General features: G+C 39.7%; 1 protein-coding gene across 1 annotated transcript in view; it reads left to right on the forward strand.

Annotated features, from left to right (window-relative positions):
- plxnb1a (plexin b1a) overlaps nucleotides 1-24,110 on the forward strand; it is a 36,602-nt gene extending 12,492 nt beyond the window's left edge. The window contains exons 12-38 of the mRNA XM_035657275.1: nucleotides 567-665; nucleotides 1,088-1,210; nucleotides 2,179-2,272; nucleotides 2,430-2,599; nucleotides 3,696-3,847; nucleotides 3,946-4,051; nucleotides 5,635-5,771; nucleotides 5,883-6,056; nucleotides 8,410-8,644; nucleotides 8,764-9,006; nucleotides 9,146-9,322; nucleotides 9,542-9,690; nucleotides 9,945-10,045; nucleotides 10,157-10,374; nucleotides 10,495-10,673; nucleotides 10,776-10,842; nucleotides 11,787-11,933; nucleotides 12,223-12,397; nucleotides 12,935-13,038; nucleotides 13,187-13,271; nucleotides 15,023-15,195; nucleotides 16,823-16,983; nucleotides 18,059-18,206; nucleotides 18,526-18,590; nucleotides 20,079-20,154; nucleotides 20,380-20,454; nucleotides 21,500-24,110. Coding sequence (XP_035513168.1) covers nucleotides 567-665; nucleotides 1,088-1,210; nucleotides 2,179-2,272; nucleotides 2,430-2,599; nucleotides 3,696-3,847; nucleotides 3,946-4,051; nucleotides 5,635-5,771; nucleotides 5,883-6,056; nucleotides 8,410-8,644; nucleotides 8,764-9,006; nucleotides 9,146-9,322; nucleotides 9,542-9,690; nucleotides 9,945-10,045; nucleotides 10,157-10,374; nucleotides 10,495-10,673; nucleotides 10,776-10,842; nucleotides 11,787-11,933; nucleotides 12,223-12,397; nucleotides 12,935-13,038; nucleotides 13,187-13,271; nucleotides 15,023-15,195; nucleotides 16,823-16,983; nucleotides 18,059-18,206; nucleotides 18,526-18,590; nucleotides 20,079-20,154; nucleotides 20,380-20,454; nucleotides 21,500-21,604 — 3,738 coding nt within the window. The 3' untranslated portion in view covers nucleotides 21,605-24,110. The remainder of the gene's footprint in view (nucleotides 1-566; nucleotides 666-1,087; nucleotides 1,211-2,178; nucleotides 2,273-2,429; nucleotides 2,600-3,695; nucleotides 3,848-3,945; nucleotides 4,052-5,634; nucleotides 5,772-5,882; nucleotides 6,057-8,409; nucleotides 8,645-8,763; nucleotides 9,007-9,145; nucleotides 9,323-9,541; nucleotides 9,691-9,944; nucleotides 10,046-10,156; nucleotides 10,375-10,494; nucleotides 10,674-10,775; nucleotides 10,843-11,786; nucleotides 11,934-12,222; nucleotides 12,398-12,934; nucleotides 13,039-13,186; nucleotides 13,272-15,022; nucleotides 15,196-16,822; nucleotides 16,984-18,058; nucleotides 18,207-18,525; nucleotides 18,591-20,078; nucleotides 20,155-20,379; nucleotides 20,455-21,499) is intronic.
- The last annotated feature ends 926 nt before the right edge of the window (nucleotides 24,111-25,036 follow it).

Raw genomic sequence — 25,036 nt, forward strand, 5'->3', positions numbered from 1 at the left:
AAATTTAAAAAGTTCAGAGCCATCCATGGCATATTGAGAGGAAATAAATATACCAGTAGTTAGTAAAACATATAATTCATAATAAAATGTACAATAAAGTCCCAAGAAAATATGACAAATATACACGTATATACGCAGCTCCATATTACACTTAAAAAGATACACCTATCTGTGAGGTCAAAGACCTAGTACAGTACCTAGAACTTAAGCAGAGAAACTTGAATCTCGCATGACTAGAGCATCAGGTACGATCCATAATAATGAAAAGCAATGACAAGATGAGTATGTAACCAATTTAGAGGTGCTTTTGCTAATCTAACTTGAGTTACCTGCACAGAGTCAAGATCTTAACATCTCTGGTATGAACTGGAACATGAGTCAGGTTTAAATATGTAACAGCAGTAACCCTTATGCCACTTGTTCAACAGATGTTCAAACATCACATGGAAGTCTGCATCAGACAAGAGAACTTAACAGTGGCACAACCACATCTAAATGCCCATGATTATATGAAATACAGTCTGTATAGATATTTCTCATTGCAATGATTTATAATGTGTCATCAGGAATGTCCGTGTGTGGAGAGAGTTGAGGATTCTTCTCTGCTGCCTGTCAATGTGGAGAGGAAAGTCACTCTGGTGGGGCAACATCTAAACCTGTTTCAGGTAATGTAACCATCCTTAGGGTCAACAGCCCCTTGCCTTGGTAGAACGGGACTACATTGAGGTGTATTCAGGCAGGTTAATCACATGATCTATGAACATGAAAGCATATCCATCGTATAGCTTCAGCTTAAAGTGTCAAGGCTGGGGATTTGTTTTATGTTATCATCAAGTCTTTTCACCAGCAGAGAGCAGCTTTGCAAACATATTCTGAAAAGATATGGGTACATTTCCTGCTCAGTTTATAAGGATATAAAGGCTCATATTAAAAGCTCTACTCCTCAGGGGGTTTTGATGCATGCTGCGATTTAGGATAGATTTTCACTGCCATTACAAAAAGGGATTTATTGTATGAAGACAAATAGCAGCTTTTGCTACTAATGTGTGTGTCTGTGTATTCCAATGTATGTGGTGTGTACATTTAGGATGAGAATTTGGACTACGAGTGTGTGTTGGACGTTGAGAATCAGTCAGTGGTGGTGGATGCCTCTGTGGAGCCAGATGCCACGCAGCAGACAGTCTTCTTTATCACCTGCCAACCCCACCAGGTCAGAAAATACCTCAATATGGTGATTTATCTCAGTGTGCTGAACCTTTTAGTGTCTGGAAATAATTGGCACCATGCACCGGTCAGTTTTGAGATTTTGGGTTAATTTGCTTCCATTTTTATAGAGGGAATTATGTAAAAACCTCTCTTTTTATCAGATGGAGAAGTGTTTACATAATCCCCTCTATAAAAATATTTGAATGTCAATAAAATTACACAAGAATTTTGAGTCTGTCTTCATACAATGCTCAGATCTCTGTTCTGGAAATGTATGCAAACTATAGATTTTTTTAATTTATTTTTTTAATTTTAAACTTCTAATAAAAAATTATTGTCCTGGGGAAGTTAATGGTGATACCTCTTAGTTAAAACACAGTGTCTCCCCTTACATATTCCTGACTTAATAAGCAACTATCAGTTACAGAAGAAGAAGACACAAAAAACAACATGGTGGTGATTTGGTCAGATTGGACAAACACTGCTAGTAACATACTGTAAGCAAACAACCCCACAACTGATTCAAATACTGCAACAGTGATCAGAACCACAACACAAATGCACAAATCTATAATAAGCAAAATATTTAATAATTTCTAGTAATAAGCATACATAGACAGTCACCACTGTGCAGCAGCAATACAAGGATGTATCAACTTTCTCTGACCTAATCTTATGGATTAAACCACACCCATCTAGTACCATTCATAATGACTGTAAATCACTATAAATCAACAAAAAGAAAGGTCGCAGCTAACACCAATAAACCAATGGCATGCCATGTTAACAAAAATCAATAAACTGCCGTCTCCTGATTATGTTCTTTTGTGTTTCCAGGAGTATTTTTCATTTGTTCTTATAACCAGATAATTTGACACATACTGTCACTGAGTGTGCACATCATAATCTCATAAAACATATTACAAGTAGTGATTATGCTGGTTTGACTGTTAATTATGTTTCTTGTTTCAGTACGCCTATTCTTCCAAGATGGAGGAATACGCAGCTATGATCAACGTGAGGAGAAAGAACAACTTCCTTATCGACAGCGCCGAGGATCTGTATGGTGAGGAGTGAGGAGTGTGTGTCAGCCGTGTGTGTGTGTGTGTGGGAGATGTGAGACAATCTGATTACGTACAGTAGTGGGTAGATACTGTATAGTTTATTTGACATTAAGATAATGTCATTTACTCACAGACTTCCCCTATTCTGCCTTGTTTCAGTGACTCTGTTCAATTGTTCCGTGGGGCGGTCGGACTGCAGCCGATGTCGCACGGCTGACCCCAAGTATGGCTGTGTCTGGTGCGGCGGTGCTGCGAGCTCTCGCTGCGTGTACCAGGACTCCTGCACTGATGAGATCCAGCACACCTGTCCTGCACCTGTCATTCACTTTGTAAGAATTTACCCTGTTTGGAACACTTTCTAAGGATTCTGTTTGCAGTAGAAGAAATTAGAGAAAAGGCTGGAAGTTCCTAATGGTTTTCTTTTTGTGTCTGGCCTTTTGTGTTGGAAAACGTCAGTGTGAGAAGAGAAAGATACAATGTGAATTGTCATCTTGTTTCGACTAAAGGACTTCTTTTAGCTCAGTTGGGTTGATTTTCAAACCTAAAGGTTACACAAAATTCACTTGCCACCAGATGTTGCACTTAAGCATCTCTAACCAAAACTAATGGGCGCAATGGCCAACCGGACTCCATTGACAAAATCAGTAATTTCACCTAGATGTAAACAAAATAAAATTCACACCAAAACCGTCTTTGTTAGTCTTTCCACAGTTTTTCCAACTATCACTATTGGGTTGAAATAAACCCTTAATTCACAGAGTTAGATGAGCCACAAATGGCTGCCATGTAACATTAGCTAATCCTTGGGGACAGATGCGCCCGTCAAAGTATGTCCATTAAAAGGGCTTGTTTATTGCCACTGACAGTCTCAGATTGTGTCTGGAAACATTATGGGAAGGATCCCTGCAGATATAGACCTTTTGCTTAACCAGAAACAACTGTAATATCGCTAATACCAGACGCTATTGACAAAAACTGTGATTTTGCCTCACATATCATCCTTACATCATAACTTCATTTAAATTGGTGTGACACCAGGACTCCACTATATCACACAGCAAATAGCTGTATGTTGCATTTCTAATATTTTAAATCTCATATAACCTTTAATATGAACCGCTCTTTGTCAAATTTACTTTGCTCCTGTTTGGTTCAGTTATTATTGTCCCAAATGAAAATTGTACTGGCAAAAACACATGTATGAAAACAGACTCATCTATCAACTCCTCTTCATTCTAAGAGATGTGGAAGACATGCAACAATGGTCCCAACAATTCTTAACCCTCAGTTTGTATTCAGTCAAACTGCACAATACTGCATTAAACCATACACCCAGTTCCATACATTGTATTGAACCATGGGCTGACTGTATCATTATGTCACACTGTCATGGTATCTAAGGCATTATGTCTTCTTGTGTTTCAGTTGGATCCGGTATCCGGCCCAGTAGAGGGAGGGACAGTAGTGACCATTTCAGGCTCTAACCTCGGCCAGAGAGCTGAAGACATCCAAAACTCAGTGACAGTAGCCGGGATCCCCTGCAGTGTCATCCACAGCAGATATGAAGTGTCCTCAAGGCAAGTTATTGGTACACCTGAACGCAAAAATCTTGTAAAATTAACTTGTTTTTTTTTTTTCTCCATCTTGTGTAACTATGACGGTCTTTATCTTGTAGGATAGTGTGTGAGACTACGAGTAGTGGAGGAGAGAAGAGTGGTCAGGCCTCAGTCAAAGTGAGGGGAGGAGGACTTGGGCTGTCTGCTCAGATCTTCAGCTTCCAGGTAACAGCCAGTATATATGCAGAAATCAGGTAACCTGGGTCATTTATTATTCAGAGTTCTCCCCTACCAGCAACCTTGTATTTGTCAATGAGAGCACAGCTTGTCCTCAGAGCACCAATATGAATTTTACATCACAATTTTTAGAGGTGTGAATCACTGGCCTCATGATTCAATTTGAATTTTCTATATCACTGCACATAGCTAGCGGTCAGATAAATCTGAACTCCCTTTTTTATGTAGTGCTGTGTAACTCAAGAATCACATGTAATGGCTACTCGATTAGCTTTACTAGTTTTTGTGCTTCCCAGTAAGTTCATAAAATCCAAAATGTGCCCAGATGTCCCCTTTAAATACTGTGTGCATTTTTTTTATCACTCGCTGTATTGTTAGCGCTGTGTTCACAATTCATTGCAAGTGACGTAACTTTACAACTTTATTGTCCAGCCTAGGCCGGAAAATCAACAATCATCGTTAGTAGGCTACAGTTTTGTGTAGGTTGCAAACTCCTGATTATGTTCAGTCAGTGCATCGGTGCAGAATCTTCCACATCCGCATGTTAGAGTCGAGACATTTCCACACCTCACCTAACAGTTTTACAATTTTAACTCCACATCCAACTGACATCGACTCAAGTGATGTCACTTTATTTCAATTTATCAGACTTCCTGTATCTCCCTCTGGAGCCGTGGAAGGCTTTATACAACTCCTCATTAAATCATTTGACCACAGAAAGCAGACTGTATAGTGCATATAAACCCACTGAATAGTTACACAAACTCGTGCTACACACTTTTAGCGAGCCTGCCTCTGCAGAATTTTATAATTATGCTGAAGCAAGTAAACAAGCATTTAAAAAACAAAGACATCTCTAGGGCATTTTTTTTACACCAAGCAGCAGTTACTTTGAATTCTTGCACGTTTCCCCCTGAGTTTTGGTTCAGTTACATATATGAGAACATAGTAATCGTTTGTTGGGTGTGGACCAAAACAGAGGCACTCTCTGAGAGGGGGAGTCCCCTGGGTATTTCTCTAACCCTAATCCTGAAATGCCTCATTTGCAGAATGTGATGCAAATGCGATCTGTCAGCGTTCGAATACAACTTCAGGAAGCATAAAGGAATGACTGGTTGTAACAGTCTATGGTAGCCGTTTAAAGTCTGTGTTTGTTTGTCCATGAAGAAGAAAGTGCTCTCCCACAGAAGATCTCTGAGCAATTAGGGAAATGACAGCTCGCTGCTCCAAGCTTTTGTTAATTAGTCTTCACTTGAAACTGTGCCTTATGAAATGTAAGGGGACCACTGCGATGCAATAAAGTAATAACATCGTCTCCCTGTTTACATTACAGTAAAAGGACTGTAGGTTTGACAACAGCCTTAATTAATTGGCCTAAGTGACAAGCAAATTAATTGTTATACTAGCTCGCTGTGAGGCAGCCTTCTAGTGTTTCCCAGAATGCCCTGGTGTCTCTTTTTATCTTCCCAATAAATCACAGGCTCAGTATCGGATTATTGATTATACTTTTTCTTCCTCTCATTGCATCTCATCCTTTACCTTTCTTCTTCTCTGTGTCTCTCCATCACCAGAATCCCGTGCTAAGCAGCGTTTTCCCACAAAGGGGGCCCAAGGCGGGGGGGTCGTCTCTCACCATCAGGGGCCGGAGACTGAGGACGGGACACCCGAGCGAAGTCAGCGTCCTAATCGGAGGAGTGCCATGTGTGGTGTAAGTGTCTCTAACTGACTGTGAATGAAGACAGTGAGTTATAAAAAGAACTTGAGTAAGCAGACTGGTTTATATGTGGGTTGTGAATGTAAAATGTCTCCCTCTGTTCAGGCTAAACATTCAGGAGGATCAGATCAGCTGTCTGACCAGAGGCAGCAACAGAACCGGAGAGCACGGCATCACTGTGCGGTTTGGTGGGGCAGAGCGACACCTGCAGGGTTTGGTCTATCATTACACCCCCAACCCAAACATCACAATGGCTGCTCCGTCCAAAAGCTTCCTCAGGTGCTTATCAGTCTTAACAGAGCAATCTTGGGACATTCAAGTATTTCCCATCTTCCCCTCAATTTTAACCATCTACATAATGTACATTATATAATTGCTATAATGACACTGTTCTCTTACAGCAGAGGTTTTCAAATTGGGAGGCAGGTCTCCCTGGGGCGGGGGTCCAAACAGTGTCAGGGGAGGCTCAGTGAATGGAAGTGTGAAAATATTATGGGAATGAGAGTATCCAATATGTTTGTGATTTAGTTGAAGAGAGTTCAGAGATACAGTAGTTTCATTTTACCCAGAGTCAGAAATGACTAAATGCCTTAGGGAAGACCTTATGTCTTACAGCAGTACAGTCGCAGCTCTATGTCTAGCTTGTGACCTGGATACAGTTAAAAGTTAAGGTGGACAGTAGGCAGTAATCTCTCTTAATCTAGAGGGTGTTTCTATAGAAGAAGGTAAACTCTCTTTAGTCTAGATTTATGAATGGCCAGGAAGCCTTTACTTATACTTGTGCTCAGGTGTTTAGGAGGCTAAAAGGTTAGTGTAACCTGATTTGTTTATTGAAAGATTATCAACCATGGCTTACAGCAATAGGTTGAGTCGTTATTGCTGTTTTGTTAAAATTTCAGGAAACTTTATTTAGGATCGCATTTCTTCCATACCTACTGTACACTACAGGCCAAAAGTTTGGAAGCAAGGCCAATATAGGCCAAACATTTGGAAGCAACTTCAAGTTTCTGTTCACAATGCCTTTCTTAAAAAACAGTATAAATTCTTTGGATTTTGGGAAGTATTAACTGCATGATCAGACTTTGCTTTCATTGATATGCACCATTTTCCTCAATTTACCTTTAGGTATACATTGATGTTACCAGACCATTGCTGAATAAATGTTAACAAAAGAAAACAAGGGCTTAGTTTTAGGTTTGAGAGTCACAACTTCAGTGCAAAAGTGAAAAAACAAATCACAGTTTGCATTATTTACTTTAGCTCTTTGGCTTTTGAGAGTTTGCACACAAAAATCCCAATAAATCTCAACTGTGTTCATATCTCTGAAAAACTACCACAGAAATGTCTAGAAAGAAACAGCTGAGTAAAGAAACAAGAAGAAACTGAAAGTTATGATGATAGAAAAAGGTATGGAAGAAAGCGAATCACTACAAAAGCAGAAGATAAACATATCATTGTCACAAGTAAGAGAGATCGTCGAAAAACAGAACCACAAATAACGGAGGAAATCAACATGACAAGGTCACAACCCATATCTCTCACAACTGTGAAAAGACGTTTGAGAAAGGCTGGTCTGAAGGGTTGTTTATCTGCAAAACAACCACTACTTTGTCCAAAGAACAAAAAAAAGAGATATGAGTGGGCAAAAGCACACAAAAATTGGACCTATGATGACTGGAAACAAGTTCTCTGGACCGACGAAAGCAAGTTTGACATATTTGGTTCAAATCGCAGAGTCTATATCCGCAGACAAACTTTTGAACGTCCTAAAGCACCATGCGTAACACCCACAATAAAGCATAGAGATGGTAGTGCCATGGTATGGGGATGTTTTGCAGGTGATAGAGTAGGAGATTTGTTTGAAGAAAAGGGTATCATAAAAAGGAACAGTATCACTCCATCCTCCAGCATCATGCAGTTCCATCTGGACTAAGACTTGTGGGTCGATAGTTTGTTTTGCAGCAAGATAATGACCATAAGCATTCTTCCAAGCTCTGTCAGGGTTACCTAGACAAAAAGAAGAGGAAGGTGTTCTTCGAAAGATGGTTTGGCCCCCATATTTCCCATGTTTCCCAGATGCGATCTCATATGATTACATGTAGGAAAGATGCTACCACAGGTTGCAACTCGTGGAAATCATGGCGCCCCATGTGGCAATACAATCATATAGGTTTCAAACAGGAATTTACATAGGCTCCACGCATTACACCACAAATATGTTTCAATACCACATGTTCATATTCACATCACATGTTTCTGCACATGTGAAATTCATGAGTTTTTCCTGACATGTACCTCTTCACCTTGTGGGATAAATAGACTGCGGTTCCAAAAATGTCTCTTCTGCAACCAATGTTCAGCAGCATAAAATACTTGGTTTTGCGCTCCATTGCTTTCGAGACACACAAGAAACAGCCCGGCATCAGACTGCCTCCATCAGATGAACTGCTGCTGTGCACAATTACATCTGTAGTTTCAGTAAATAGTGCACTAAACTGAAAGATCGCAGCGATGCAAAACTGTCATTTTGACACGCTTAATCAATATCCCAGAATGTCAGATTTCTAATCTAGTAAAATGTAATGATTTCTCTAACCATGACTTTCTTCTGTTCTTCTACTGTCTCCTGCAGTGGAGGCAGAATCATTAGAGTCTCTGGTCAGAACCTGGATGTGGTCCAAGAGCCCAAAATGAGGGTCACCCTCAGTCCTCCTGATACTCTTCCTCCGAGGAGGAGAAGGGGCATCGATAGGAGGAATGGAGGAAGCCTGAGCAAAGGACGGGATCATCGGGGTGCACTGAAGAGATGGAGGAGGATCGTCCCAGAGGCGGACTGCCCCGAGGGCACACTCTGTCATGTCAAACAGGTATGTGATCCTACAGATACATGCTCATACATGCTTTTATTCAAATCTGTAAAATAATTACAATATACTGTTGTGTATAAAACTCCTTTACAAAACTTTTTTTTATTGTTCCTCTCCAGTACGAGTCTCGCTGCACAGTGAACAGCTCCTCCCTCATCACGTGTCCGACTCCTGCGGTGGGTTCGGAGGCTAGGAGGGCCAGGGTCAAAGTTCACTTCCTGTTGGACAGCCTCCACTTTGACTTCAGTGCTGCAGGGAACGAAGCCTTCAGCTATGAGCCCAACCCGCAGCTCTACCCTCTGAACCAGAATGACCCGAACAAACCATACCACCACAAACCTGGCAGCATCATCTCTGTCGAGGTGCGTGCCAGTAAACTTTCCTTCCCGTCTTCTTTCCACCCTAAACTGTCTCCGAGCCTCAGAACAGCTGCAATACTGACATTTCCCACATTCATAGTAAATACTACAGTTTAACTCATGCTGTATCTTTCCCTTCTAGGGAGAGAACCTGGATCTAGCCATCTACAAGCATGAGGTGGAGGCTCGGATAGGGGAGGGGGTGTGCTCGGTGAAGACCCTGACGCACAACCACTTGTACTGTGAACCGCCGGCCCAGCAACCCTCAGCCATAGCCGGCAACAAACAGGATGGCATGGACAGTCTGCCTGAGTTCACAGTGAGTAAATGTTACTGAGAACTTGCAATTCAAGTGACTGAAATACTGCACTGATTAGATGGAAACTAAGGATTTAGGAGCAACTCAGTATAGAGGAACATCAGTCTGTGACTGCATACTAACTGTTTAACTCACACTGGTTAAACTTAAAAATCTTGATGGCTGCACCCATAGTTTTTTTCCTTGGTGGTGTAAAATGTCTGTCATTGTGCTTTCCAGGTGAAAATGGGGAATCTGAACTTCTCTCTGGGCAGAGTGCAGTACGACAGCCAGGCCCAGTCTACATTTCCTCTGGAGGCTCAGGTGGGAGTCGGGGTGGGAGCCTCCATAGTGGCTCTCATTGTGCTCATCATAGTCCTCATATACAGGTAAACAGCACTTCATTTCAATGGACTTACCTCATTGTTCATAACAGGCTACAATGTGCAGTACCTCACTGGTTCCCAACCTTTTTTTCTATATTGAATAACCTGGGTTAGCAGTATTGGAACAACCCTGCTGACTGGAATATGATTTTCAGTCAAACCTGGCATTTTTTCATACCTATCTTCTTCTTCTATTAACATGGTGCTGCTTTATTTCTTTACCTGAATGTTGTCTGGCCATCATTGTTCTTTGTCAGGAGGAAAAGCAAACAGGCCATGAGGGACTACAAGAAGGTGCAGATCCAGCTGGAGAACCTGGAGACCAGTGTGAGAGATCGCTGTAAGAAGGAGTTCACAGGTATAATCCAAACCTTCTCCTAGTAACTTTTAGAAAATAACACCAGCTCAGTGTCCCAACATAAAGAAGATGCACAAACTGTTGCCTTCATTCCTTTCCACCCTCCTCCAGACCTGATGACAGAGATGATGGACATGTCCAGTGATCTGGTGGGTTCAGGGATTCCCTTCCTGGATTACCGGGCGTACGCCGAGCGCATCTTCTTCCCGGGCCATCAGGAGTCGCCACTGAGACGAGACCTGGATGTTCCAGAGAGTCGGAGGCAGACGGTGGAGCAAGGGCTGGTTCAGCTGTCCAATCTGCTCAACAGTAAACTCTTTCTCACCAAGGTCAGTGTTGTTGTTGTTATTGGGAAAGATCTCCATTTTGTTGTGTAGAAACTATAATAACATTATAATTTTCCTAATAACTCACTGTTTCTTCACATCTTATCCCTGTTGTCTCTCCAGTTTATTCACACTTTAGAGGTCCAGCGGACGTTCTCCCCAAGGGACCGGGCTTATGTGGCCTCTCTGCTGACTGTAGCCCTGCATGGTAAACTGGAGTACTTCACAGACATCTTGAAGACACTGCTTAACGATCTCGTGGAACAGTATGTGGCCAAGAACCCCAAACTGATGCTCAGGAGGTAAGGACGATCTCATTTGGACAGTTTATGTCCAGCACTGGGTCTCTGGTATTTTCCAAATCCATAAATAGTTTGCTTACATGTGTGCTTTTCCATTTCCAGAACGGAGTCAGTGGTTGAGAAGCTTTTGACAAACTGGATGTCCATCTGTCTGTTTACCTTTCTGAGGGTATGTATGCTAGTGTTTTACATTTAGCCAGAGATCAGTGAATGGAAATGAAATCAGTATTAAAGCTGCAGTAGGTAACTTTTATAAAAATATGTTTTTTGTCATTGTTGCTGTGTTCTGACAGTAGTTCATGAGACAGATAATTTGTGAGAATTAGGTCCTCCTATCAGAGCCAAGAGAGATATATAAAGGTCTGTGGGTTGGCAGTTAATTGTTGAGTCTCATTCCCAGGGTCCTTAAGCGTCTGTCTTTGACACCCTGGTTGTTTTCGTTCTGGTCTAATTGCTGGTTGTAAAATGCATCACTACCAGTGCACCCCGCATGAATTTCTCCACAGACACTAGACTAATAACCTCTGGTGTACTGTGACATACAGAGTGATTGGCTTAATCAACACTGTGTGAACTCGTTTGACAAGGGCTTGAATGTAATGGACATTCATTTATATGTAAAAGCCCGGCACTCGGGGCGACCTCGTTGCTCACCTGATAGAGCATGTGCCCCAGGTACAAAGGCTTTTTTTATTTGAATGATTTTTAGGAGCCCCAGGGAAGTATTATCAAAATAATAAAAAACCCAGAGAAGAGAAAATACACACACAAAAAAACTAAAGTTTGTGTAATGAGTATATATTAGATTTTTTTTCTACTTTCTAAATATTATATATATCTTGAATCCCTTTGTTACTCTCCAGTTTGAGTACTACTGTTATAGTTATAGCTGTCCTATCAAATAATATAACTTTGCTGCTGTCATTTTTCCATAAAATGAATATTTCATTGTACACAGCAGACATCTGTTAAGTTAGAAACAATTAAAACGTATCACAAATGGAAACTCTCTTTTGAACCAGTTAATCAGACCACTCGGTCAGGGGACACTGACTGAATGAGTGTGTGTTGTGTAAGGACATTGTTGACTTTCCGTCTTTCATGCTTGACCAGGAGTCAGCAGGGGAGTCGTTCTACATGCTGTTCAGAGCAATAAAGCACCAGGTGGACAAGGGACCTGTGGACGCCGTGACAGGAAAAGCCAAGTACACACTGAATGACAACCGCCTGCTGCGAGAGGATGTGGAGTACCGCACGCTGGTTAGAACACACATACATACATACAGTATATTAACACAGGCAGGGTTCATATATTAACAAACTGTCTGTATGTTACTAAAGAATCAGACTTTTTTCTTGGTTTTCATCCTCCTCCTCCTCATTTTTGGTGGCCTTAAGTTGGTATATGTAGCCCTTTTTTTCTGAATTCAATTTTGAATTATTAATTTAGATGCGTTGTACTTAAACACTTCCCCACAAACTGAAACTCAGTGCACAGTGGTATCACAATATTTCCAGCAATAATCAGCCCTCCTGTTCATCTGTCCAGACCCTAAACGTTGTGATGCCAGCTGCAGCCACCAGCGGAGGCACTACTACCCAGACGGTCCCTGCCAAAGTCCTGGACTGTGACACCATCACCCAAGTAAAGGAGAAACTTGTGGAACAAACCTGGAAGGGGACCTCCTTTTCCCAGAGGCCACACATAGACTCATTACACCTTGGTAAGTCAGCTTCATTCAGGAACATTTTACATTTTAGTTTCACACACGCCATGGCAATGCTGGAATAGATGGGGACAGTCCAGCAGATGGCGGTAATGCAACACTTATGGATGCCGCCGTAAAACTCAAATGAAGAACAATACGGGGTGAAGGCCAGTTGTACAGCTGCAGTTTCACCCTCCGCACTGACTGAGATGAGCTCCCTTATTTCTGAATCAGTCCAGTTTCCAGACATTCTTAAAAAACAGAGCTTGAACCCTTTTGACTGGTTCGCTCGCTCAACATGAAAGCACCTTTTTGACGTAACCCTTTACATGCTTGCAATGTTACTACTTTCATTCACAACACAGCCACACAGGCTTCTTCCCTGAAATGTTAGGTCTTGTACAGATTTCCAGACTACAGAACGCTCCTAAAGGGATACACTGCATGTGTGAAAGGGGTTCATGTCTGCTGTAGTGTCACTGAAACTCTTATTTGAATCTGCAATGTTCAGAAGTAGCACAAGGTTACGGTTATGTTTTTCATTCCTTCCAGAGTGGCGTGCAGGTGTTGCAGGTCACCTAATCCTATCAGATGAGGACCTGACGTCAGTAGTGCAAGGCTCATGGAAGCGCCTCAATACACTGCAACATTACAAGGTCTCACACACACACACACACACACACACATCAATCATGCACGTGCAGAATAAAGCTGTTAAAACCCTTTAGATTCATAAAATTCTTCTAATTGTTTGAGGCAGTATGTTCCCAAAGTGTGAACATTTCGATACAAACTGTGATGCAGGTACCCGATGGAGCAACAGTGGCCCTTGTCCCCAGGAACACCAAACATCACCTCCATGACAGCCACGATTACATGCCTGGAGAAAGTGAGTCTCACTTCTTGCAACTTTCTGTGGATTGCACACACTAGAGGCATTCGGATATGAACAGATACAAAAAGGAAGTTCTACACTGCAAAAACAGCCCTTCTAGAAACAAGCCAGATATTCTTAAATGAAATCGTATTTTCTTAAATTAAGCAAAGGAATCTACCACTGGGGTAAGCCAGTTTTGCTTGGCTAGAATTCTTAAAACTAGCATAAAAATCTAGCCACTGAAAGACTGTAATGTGCCTCAAAACTAGAACCAAGAATGTAGCCAAGTTGTGCTTATTACAAGCAATTAACTCAGTTAATAATAATAATAATAATAATAATAATAATAAAAATAATAATAATTAATCTAGAAAAAAAAATCTTACAAAAAGGCACAATTTCTTTAAACGGCATAATAAAAATAAGTGACTTTGTCTTAAATAAAGGCTCAAGAAGAATTCTTATTTCAGGCATTTTGTATGAAAACAATGAAAAACTATAAATAGCTGCTCCATTTACAACACTGGGACAAGACTACTTTCTTCTGAACTGAAGTTGTGCTAGTGGTCTTACTCTTAAAATAAGGAAAATAATTGTGTTCCTCTGCTGGTATATTATGCAAACCATTGTTGGAACTTGTTGGTTAGATCAAGCTCAATATCAGCTGTAATATCTTATAAAGACAAAGTTAGACTATATTCTTAAAACCAGCTCACTTTTCTAATGCAAAACATGTTTGACAAGTTTATTATTTTTTTTAGACAATAAATAATAACATATCAATAATAAATAAACTAATTTCCCAAAAATAAGTCTTTTTTTACTTTTATGAGATTTCTTTTTTGCAGTGTAGTGACTCCATGATTTACGATACAGATTTCCAAACATGTAAACAAATAGGCTACAAGCTAAAAACAAAGAGCCATACCTTAAATCATTTTGAGGGAAATATTCAGCGAGGTTCATCTTAACCTTTCAGTAACAGATTTGTTGGTCAGTTTAAGATGAAGCTTGACTTATGTTGCACAGGTGTTATTTTTACCTCATGATCTGACATTGAAGCTTGCAGTACTGAACAACAAGACGGGAGTATGAGGAGCTGAAGTTAGGGGCTGTCTTAAAAGTGCATGCAAAGTAGCCAATAAAGCTTTTTATTTAGGATGTTTTCCATTTGTTCATTTTTAGACCTCAGACAAACTTAAGATTCATCTGGGCCTCCTCCTATTATATACACAACCTCCAGTTTACACAATATTGCCCAATGCAATTCCGATTTTTTTTCCTCTGTTAACACCTCACTCCAAAAAAAATGTCTTTTCCCTTTATTTTTGAAGGGACAATTCAGTAAAATACACACCAGGCTTTATTATTTGATATAGTTAAGTACATGATCAAAATATGAAATTATGTAGTGTATATTGTGAGCCACTACGTGTATACATACTGAGAAAAAGGGGCAGTAAAAACACAGAAAATGAATCAGTCTAGACATTTTTAAACACCCTCCCCTGAACACACACACACACACCCACATGTCTTTTATATGTACATAAGCAGGATCAGTACAGATATTAATGCAGCCACGTATTAGCTGAAAACAGTCTAAATGACCAGGGGAGGTCGCTGTTTGACTGTGTATGCATGTTTTATGTTGCACTGGGAAGCTGAGAGTGAGCAATAAAAGTAGTTGTGAAACAACAGAGAAATGGACAATACCCAGCCAAAATAAATATACTAATTCTACTGTTGTCTCTTCCTACCAGAGACCCCTATGCTTGACGACGGGGAAGAGGGAGGAGTGAGGCTTTGGCACCTGGTGAAAGCCAGCGAGGAGTCCGAGCTGCCCAAGCACAGGAGAGGCAGTCTGAGGGAGAGGGGCGGCGAGAGGGCCAAGGCTATCCCTGAGATCTACCTCACACGGCTGCTCTCCATGAAGGTAAATCTCAGGGGTCTCAAACTCAGATTGATGTTGGTATTGTCATCTCATAGCAGGACCTCTTTAATGTTCAAGTAGAAAGCACGATATTCTGATTCTAATATTTCTATTAATAACATCATACTTAGAAAAAACCCACATACATTTTTATATCACCATTTTATATCTTCTTTGGTCTTTGCAGCCAAACAACAAATAAAGCCCTAAAACCTGCTCTCTTCTTATCAATCCTTTGACCCATGCTATTATTTTTTGGCAAACAAAATACAATAGTTATATGAAGAGGTAGTTTGAATAAAAAATAATTTAAAAATAATAATAATTATAATCTTATAGGTCAGATTATATTATATTTAGGACCTCATGGGATGGAGGCCCGGAATGGCCCGGGACCGGCAGTTTGAGATCCCTGATATGAATGGTAGCCTTCGAGGTGGTGCTCACACATATTTAAAATGTTTTGCATTATTACATTTACCACACGGCCACATTCTTTTTATGAAATACTATATAAATACAGTTTCTTCTTCTTATTATTGTTAAATTATCAGTTTGTTACAAGTCAATAGTATTTAACATGGGATATGTCAGAGGGTGACAAAGAAAGTCAGCGAACGTGACCAAACATTAACAGGAATAAAACTTAAAAAAAACCCAAAAACTTTCTTATCACTTTGGCCGTGAACAGTTTCTGCCTGAGTCATGTCAGATAGATTTTCATCACCAATGGTGGTTGTTAAACAATAAAGACAACAACTCCCATGATCCCACACTACTTCACAAAGTCATCAAACTAGTCTTTTGTTATTGTTCTGATGTGAGAGACCTTTTACAAAGAAGCCATTATCAGTCTTGATCCACAGTTTACATTATTTACAACATATGAAATATTTAATACATCTATTGACCTCACACATTGCATCGGGGTCTTTTCTGTTCTGACCACAATAAATTAATTATAATATATAATTAATAAATGGATTATTTGCATAGTATAAAAGTTGCAGTGGACAATGTACAGTATATTGGAAAACAAACTCTTGTCCAGTTTCAGAATGCTTAAAGAGGTAGTTGAGCAATTTATTATTGCAAGAGGTAAAAATAGCAGATTGCAGATATGGGTAAAGCTCCAAAAAAAAAAAACTGCTTCCTACATTTCCCATAATGCAACATGATAGTGTCTTTCATTAGACCCTGCCTAATAGACACATTTTCAAATGACCACAATACCATAGCTTTACCACTTTGCCATAGTTTTTTTTTTATATCTGTATTTATTTATTTCACGTAAAATGCTACTGTGACAAGGGAATTTCCCCGTTGTGGGATTAATAAAGTAATACAATAAAATACAATACAAGACAATATAAAGTTTTAACCTTCAAGCCCACACTGAGATAACCATGACATCACTGATGACATTATCCGGGTTATTTTCTCAGACGTGATAAAGCTCCAGAGCAACAGAAGATATTATACAACTGTTGAGGCAATGGAAAAATCAGTAGAGTGGCCCTTTATTTTGTGGTTTATTTGAATTTAAATGAGAATATTGTAAATCAACAGATAACCCAATGTGTGTATACGTCATTTATTTATCGGTTCTGCCGTCTCTGCTCTGTCTCAGGGAACACTTCAGAAGTTTGTGGATGATTTATTCACTGCGATCCTCAGCACCAGTCGTCCTGTACCTCTGGCTGTCAAATACTTTTTCGACCTGTTGGATGAGCAGGCCCTGCAGCACAACATCACAGACCCTGAGACCATCCACATCTGGAAGACCAACAGGTAATTGGCTGGCAGCAGGAGGAGCTCACAAAGGGAGACAGGGTTGGAAGCCAGAAATGGGTCGCAGGCCAACTTCTGGTGGATCGCCATATGAGAGGAGTTATAAACACGCTTCAGGGGGAATTTAATGTCAGCAAAGCCTGCCCACACAGAACATATGGACAACACTTGATCGCATGGTTTTACTGTGACCTGATATTAAGATACATTTGAAATGCCAGAACTTTACAATACTGTATCAAAAATATCCCTGAAGTGGTTCCTGGAAATATCACCAGAGCTCATGAAGCCGTTATCAAAGGGTTATTTAGGCCCCTTGGGCAGGGTAGAGGAGGAAAATACCAAATGATACATTTTGTTCCCTTTTAGTTCTGGTCAAGTGTAAACCTACTGAACTACTGCAGGTTGAGCTTCTCTTATTGGCTGCGCAGTTTTGACTCGTCCATAGCAGGAAACAATGGTGGCTCGCCTGGACACACACATTCTTGTATTACAGCTAAACAGTACACTATATGTTTCTGAAACCATTTGAGCTGAGAAATAGGTAGCACATTGAACGAATCTTGCTTTATAGTATAGTTTTGTACGCTGCACTGGACGGAAGAATGACTTGTCAATCATAAGATAGCCAGCCCAAAAGCATACTCTGCTTTATCGTCTATTTTTAATGGGTCCAAAATTTCATTTTCTGTTGATTCTGGTGGCCCTTGTGGACAAAAGGGATGTTTCTACCATCTTGTTTCATTGATTTCAAGAGGGAATCTGACCAAATCTGACCTGGCAGGTATGGTCTTGTTTGTTAATCTAGGTCATATTGAGGCATCTTTTAACAGTTATAAACTCCTTGTAGTACGTTTAACTAAATATTCAAAGTTTGTTGGGATCAAACCAAACATTAGGTATGAAAGCACTATTTAAGAACCTTCTGGTGTTTGGCAGTGGTTGTAGTCAGAATGAAAGGTTCATTGAAACATGTCCTTTCCTCTTACATATAAATGTGCTGTGTCTTGATATACATTACAATCAGCGGATCGCTATTGACATGTGCATGGGCATTTCCCTTCTTGCCAAACAGTTTACCACTGCGGTTCTGGATCAATATCCTCAAGAACCCACAGTTCATCTTTGACGTGCAGACCTCAGACCACGTGGATGCTGTGCTGTCCGTCATTGCCCAGACCTTTATGGATTCCTGCACCATCGCTGACCACAAACTGGGACGGGTGAGCGAATCACTTTATGGCACTGCCAGTATTATAGAACAGTATTACATTACTGCATTATACAGTGATACAATTACATGACTATATACACTACATTCACATCACATATCTATATATTGCTACTATCTAGCAATGTATACAAATTGAGATTTTGTAAAATGTGTGAAACCCAATAATATAAATCATGTTGTACTTGGCGGCTGTAATGAGCCCTCAAGCTGTGTTTTGTACCCGATGCATCGTTCAGTCTACAGTGCTTTGTGTTATCTGTCTTGTGTGAGATTCAGGACACGTTTCTCCATTTGTCTTCCTTGCACAGGACTCTCCCATCAACAAGTTGCTCTACGCCAGAGACATCCCGCGCTACAAACAGATGGTGGAGAGGTAAGAATATGGCAGCCAGTTGCCCCACTGACCCCCAGGCATAAAAAGACACTGGAGAGGGGGGGAGGGAGGGGAGGAGGGATAGAGCGAGGCCTAGGACAATCTGTCAGTGGCAGACAGAGGGTAGACTAAGCCTGCGAGGTTTCCATGCATGGATGGTCTGAGAGCAGACTGCTACACTTACTGCTGTCTGCTGCACATGAAACCCTGCAGATTACACTGGTGATGTATTAAAACTTCGCTATTCAAGTTGTTTATGTAACAAATATGGCTGTTTTATAAGCCTTATTAGCATGCGATAGATTGATCCTGTATTCCCATATGGAATTAAACAGACACAAACAGTGCACACCTTTTATGAAAAAAAATGAATGGTGGACATGATAATTGACGAAATGAACTGAGTAACTTCAAAACAACTAATAATTTTGTTTTTGCTGACCTCCAGTGGTTTAACTTCTCACCTTACTGCAGTGTTATAGAAGTGTGCTCAGAGTGGGGTCAGTACACTAACATCACTGCTAGGTGCAGCAATTTTAAAACTCTGAACCAGAGGAGTTCAGTGTGACAAAGAGTTTTTCAGATTGGTATGACTAGCCTAAAGTTAGTCCCCCAGAGAGAACCCACAGAGAATAATGAGTTTTAGCATATTTCAGCTCATTGTTTTGGTGTTAGAGACATTTTTTTACAGTTAGGTTCAGACTCACAGCTCTCATCTTAGTTGTATCCAGCAGCAGACTCCAAATGACGGCTAATGTTCCTCCGTGGGTGCTTGATGTGCTAACATGTTCGCCTTGCCAACTTATACAATGTCGATAGTTGTGGCAAACCACCACCACATTTTATTTCAGTTTTAAAACTGCAGTACTTAACTTAAAAATAACATTTTATCATGTTTCGCTCATCGTTCAGGCGGTGGATTCTTGCAGACGCCATTAGGAGCACTAGGAGGAGCCAGAGGAACCTAATTTTTTTTGCACAGATTATCTGTCTCGTGTAATACTGTCAAGATATAGTGAAGGTTTCAGCAAATATGACAAAAAAATAGTATAGTATAAATAAAATACGTGCCATTGAAAAAAATGTGTATATGTATGTTTTTATACTGTATATTGTATTGGAGGCATTTAATTTTCATTTAATATAACATGCTGCATTTTTATCGGGCTAACTATGAATTCCAAACCTGCTTAACTTTTAGAGTTTTGGGTTTTGACTTTGGCTCCTCATGAACACATCCTCTGCTCTAAGATAACCAGCTCTGCTTATTATACAAATTTACCATTATTAGTTATGACCGTGTCACATGAGTTTGTCTGTACATAGGGTACACGCTCTCTATGCATTCTGCTGTCAGAGTTGTATAGCAGCTGCTGAAAAATTCTGGCATGAAGAAACTGGAGGCATCAAATTATCTTCGATTTCTTTGCCGTATATGCAGTTCTTTCTTTCTTTTCTATACATAGCTCTACACTTCTCTCTCTCCAGGTACTATGCAGACATCCGTCAGACCATCTCTGCCAGTGACCAGGAGATGAACTCCGCTCTGGCAGAACTCTCTCGCGTATGTTACCCGCTCTTGTTTCCCCAATTTGCAAAAATAACTTTTTTGGGCAAAGGCTGAACACATAAATCATTTCAGGGCCTGTAAGTTTCCAGCTGGGTGGGTGCCTAACAAGCTAGATGTGGAGTTTGTAATAAAATATGCATGGCAACCAATGCAGTTTTTAACAGCCTCCACCCCCTGATGTTTCTTCACCACCTCTCTATTTTTACTTTCCCAAAACAGAATTATACTGCTGAGGTCAACTGCCTTGTGGCTTTACATGAGCTGTACAAGTACATCAACAAATACTATGATCAAGTGAGTGCAATGATTTTTGGGTTGTACAGTATGTTGTGCTGTGGTTCAGATGCATCTCCACTACATGTCATTACACATTACACAAAATACACAACCTCACAAGGTAAATATTCATTTGTGAAAATGCAATGCATTTTATAATGAATTTTGTAAAAGACGTCTAAATATGTGCTTAATGGGTAAACAAATGATATCCTGCTAAGAGACTGAGGCTAAAAAATGCTAAACGTCCCGAGCAAAAAGTCAGCATCCTCATCGGTTAATGAAAGAGGCTGCTTAGCCAACCAGTCCATGTACATTTTTAAAGATACAAGAAAAAAGGATGATGACTAACCGATATTATTGAACATGAACGTAATATTATTTCACTGATAACATTAGCTCGGCTCCCCAAATCCAATAAAGAGCAGGACACAAAGGCTAATACACTAAACTCTGATAGTATCCAGGACTGGCTTTCACACAGTGGAGAAATACTGCAGAGAGGATGTACCAGCCCTGAACAGGTTACACCACAAACTAATGTAATTATTTAATTGCATGCTACTACTACTACTAATACTACTACTAATACTTTTTAGAAAATGGCAGGCACCTTAAAAAAAATACTTGGCAATTGATTGGATGAACCATCTGTCAATCACCATGTATCACTTCTTGCTCTCCGGAAATACTCTGATTCTGATATAAGTGATGCTAGCAGCATCTACGCTAACCTCTTTAACTGCCAACATTTTCCTCTCACACACACTTAGCATTAAACCACAGCTGTAGCTCATGCAGTAGCTGCAAGTAGTTCAGAGGATGCTGATTTGTCTTTAACCACCGTGGTTGGACACACATAGCTTGAAGCCTCCAGGACGGATTCCCGTGTGATCTTGTTTTTTTGTGATCTTGCGAGTCCAGCTGTGAAGCAAGGTTACCAAATTCCCTCAACCTTTCACTTTCGTCTATATAAGGATCAACCCATTGTAAAAATTATTAACATTCAATGCAAAGCTAAACAAATTGTAAGGATTTTAATCAGATTTTTTTCTTCTGTCAGATTATCACAGCCCTGGAAGAGGACTCTACAGCCCAGAAGATGCAGCTTGGTTACAGGCTCCAACAGATTGCTGCTGCCGTAGAAAACAAAGTCACAGATCTATGACCCCGAGGACACGATAGATCTTTCCTTTAACGTTAAAGCAGAGGACAATGACAGGAGAAGGTTCCATCTCCTTTTTAAGACAAGGGAGGACAAAGGAACATAGTGGCACTGTGATTTTGCTGTCATTTTGACAGACTGATTTTTAGTGACGGGAGAAATTATCTTAAGAGGATCACTGACACTGTTTCCTGTCCCATATAAGACTCCCTTGATATTTCCACAGATTCTTACACTGGGAGTAAAATGGCACTGCTCTAATGGGGGAAACAGAGAAAAAAACGAATTCCCTCTGAACGATGAGATCTCGTAAGGATTTCCCATGTTGAATTCGCACCAAAGGGAGAATATGAGAAGAGATCTTTTTGTTTTTCCTACGTGTCTCGGTGGAAGATTTTCTTGGCAAAGTGCACATTCCTATTACAGCTATACTTACTAGTCTTGTGCTGAGGCATGGATGCTGTAGCTGTGCTGGATGAAGAAGCCGTGAACGAAGAGAAAAAGGGAAAAGGAGGATGTCAACGGCTGTGGAGTTTTCTACCACGTTGTGTCAAAGTCTTACATAAAGGACAAACGGATAATGACACTGTCAAAGTGCTGTGGAGGCCTGAGCAACCACTCACCGTGTTCGAAGGATGTTTTCATTCTGCCTTTAGCTTCCTTAAATCATTCGACCAAGTCTTACTCTATGATGTTTAACTAGCTGTTACTGGACAGTTTGTTTTTCTGTGTAAACAATTTCCCAGGATAGGCTTTCTTTTTTAATTTTTTAATTGTCACATCGCCACTCGTCCCTTTACTGCAATTTGTAGATGATGCCTCATGTAGTTTGAACTTAAAACCAGTGTTTTGTAAAAGTGATTTTTGCGGACGTAGTACGTGAATACTCTCAACCTACTTAATGCTATTGTGAATGTTCCTTTTCTTAAGTAATGTTTCGCAGATGTTGATATCTAGTTTGTAAAAAAAATGTTTCTATGTATTGACCCTTCGTAACTCCCACCACTTTTTGCTTTGTGCTTCAATAACAATTAAGCCAGTCTCAGTCAGAACCTCGGTACGTATTATCTTCGTTGAAAAGACAACCAAATTTTAAAGAGGGTTAAAATATAAAAGCATAAATAATATATACAGTTAAATCTTAAGTTAGCTAGCTAATTTTAAAGGAATGCTAGTTAACTAGGTAGCTAATTTATGTCAATCATTTGTTAGCTAGCCCGCATTTTTCTAACATTTAAATAACAATTTAGCTGTTAACATTCTAACAGTTAAATTAAGGTTGGAGAATATAAGTGTCGCTTTTATCTTTTAAGATGGGCTAGCTTAGCTCATTATTGGAGCACAGAGCAAAAAGGGGCGGGACTTAAGAAGTGTCAATTTGGCAGAGCTAATTAATTAACTGATCCGTCCTCAAAAAAAGCCATGAAAGTAAAATCTTCTACATAACTTTAACTACATATTGACAAAATCCATAATAGCACTGCTGTAATCTGTACTAATTCAGTGAAAAATTATGATCTTAGCCCGACTTATTAGGAAATACATGAATAATGCACAAATGAACTGAGGAATCTTAAGAACAACCCTCATATGTTCTATTGATGGATTGTAAATCCTGAGGTGACTGTAAAATATTGTAGAATACAATTGCTACATATTTATACAGTTATTTCTCATATATGTGCATTTTATAGATTTATTTAAATTGCGTTGTCCAGTTTATTTTCAATGTAAGTCAGGTTTGATCATCCATATTTCTAATGTTTTGGCTATTTTCTGTTTTTGGATTTAAACATTTTTCACATAGCCAGTACTTAAGTGAAAAGTTTTCTTAGTCGCACCTGTAAATTTAGTCTGTAACTGTATGACCCTTTAATATTACGGGCTTTTCCAGGCTGAAGGAAATCGTGGAAACTGTGGCCTGCACTGGCTGGTTGTTAGTACAGGATTGTTAATTTTTTTACACAAACATTTCACGATGACAGAACAACTTTGATTTTAAGCTTTATTTTGCATTCATGTTTTTGGTGTCAGAGCGGATGCCAGATTTGAACACTGTTACGGCAGAGCAAAGCTTTTACAGATTCCTCCTTTCCTCTCAAAATTTAAATCAGAGTAGTATTAATGAACAAAGGTGCCTGTGTTTCCTGTCGCTATGTGATGCCACATGTGAGAGTCTTTTTGCTAGTTTTTTCCAATTTAATTTATTTTGTATTTATTTTATTACTATATGTTGTTGAATATCTTTTTCTGACACATAAAATAACAGCGGTTATACCCCCTTTTAGTCAGATGTCGCATCTGCTATTATTTTTTTTTAAAGAAAAATAAGAGCCTTTTTTTATCCATTGACTGGCTCTTATGGTAGTTGTGAGAAAATCTAATTCACAACCAGCTGTCTGAAATTCTTGATTCTCTCCTTTTATATTTTGCATCCGTTTTAGAGGCAATAGGGATTTTTAATGTTGCAAGCGATTATTCTGTACATTAAAAAAAACGTTACCACCATTCTTTGCCATGCACATTGGTGTTGCTTGTGGCTTACTTGTGTACGCAAAGCTCCATTCTGATGTTTCACCATTTTCCTGTAGATACATACTGCTTCTTAAGTACTCCTGACTTTAGTGTTCTCTAACTAATTGATAGGAAGAACCTAACAACAACTTAATGTGATCCAATAAAGTGCTCCCGGTGTTAATCAATGTCTCAAGTTATTCTGCTGTTACTTAGGGGTGGTTGATCTGGCCAAAACATAATATCAGAATCTATGTCATTACAATCACAATCCATGATTTGAATTGCGATTTTTTTTTCTTAATTCTGGAATGTCCTGTAGACTATAGCCAGGCTTTAAATAACCTATGAATTTATCCGTTTGCGTCCTTCGCATCAACGCATTTTCAGAGTTACATTCAGTAATCTAAGGGGCATATGTGAGCTGTATTAGTCATGTGCCAACTACTATATCACACACCAAACTTTAGGAAATGATGCATCTCTCAGCTCTACACTCACATTTTGAAACAGCACTTGATGGTGATGATAGTTATTGTGCAAAGTGTCATTGGTCATGACAAATATTTAGTTAGCTGAGTCAACATGTATCATCTTTAGTTAGTTGATTTTAACACTTATATATAGGATGGTTCAGAAATGTGTCTTTATTTGTCATCATTCATTATGGTTGCCACTAACTAAAGAACAAACCTGACACTGACTTTGTTTCCTTGCATCTTCCCTGATGTTCCTGGTCTACCAGCAGCAGCATTTCTTCCCTGCTCCAATTTAGTTTTCTCTTTTTCCATTTAAGCCATCCCCATTTATAGATTAGAAATAATTTAATTTGTTTTAATAACTTATTGCCATAGTGGTTTGTCATGTCGTGCTCATGCCGTAGTCTTAAATGTTACTCCTACATTTTTTACTTCTAAGGGG

Source organism: Morone saxatilis, unplaced genomic scaffold, assembly GCF_004916995.1.
Source record: "Morone saxatilis isolate NCDOM2014 unplaced genomic scaffold, NCSU_SB_2.0 Contig15, whole genome shotgun sequence".
NCBI lineage: Eukaryota > Metazoa > Chordata > Actinopteri > Moronidae > Morone > Morone saxatilis.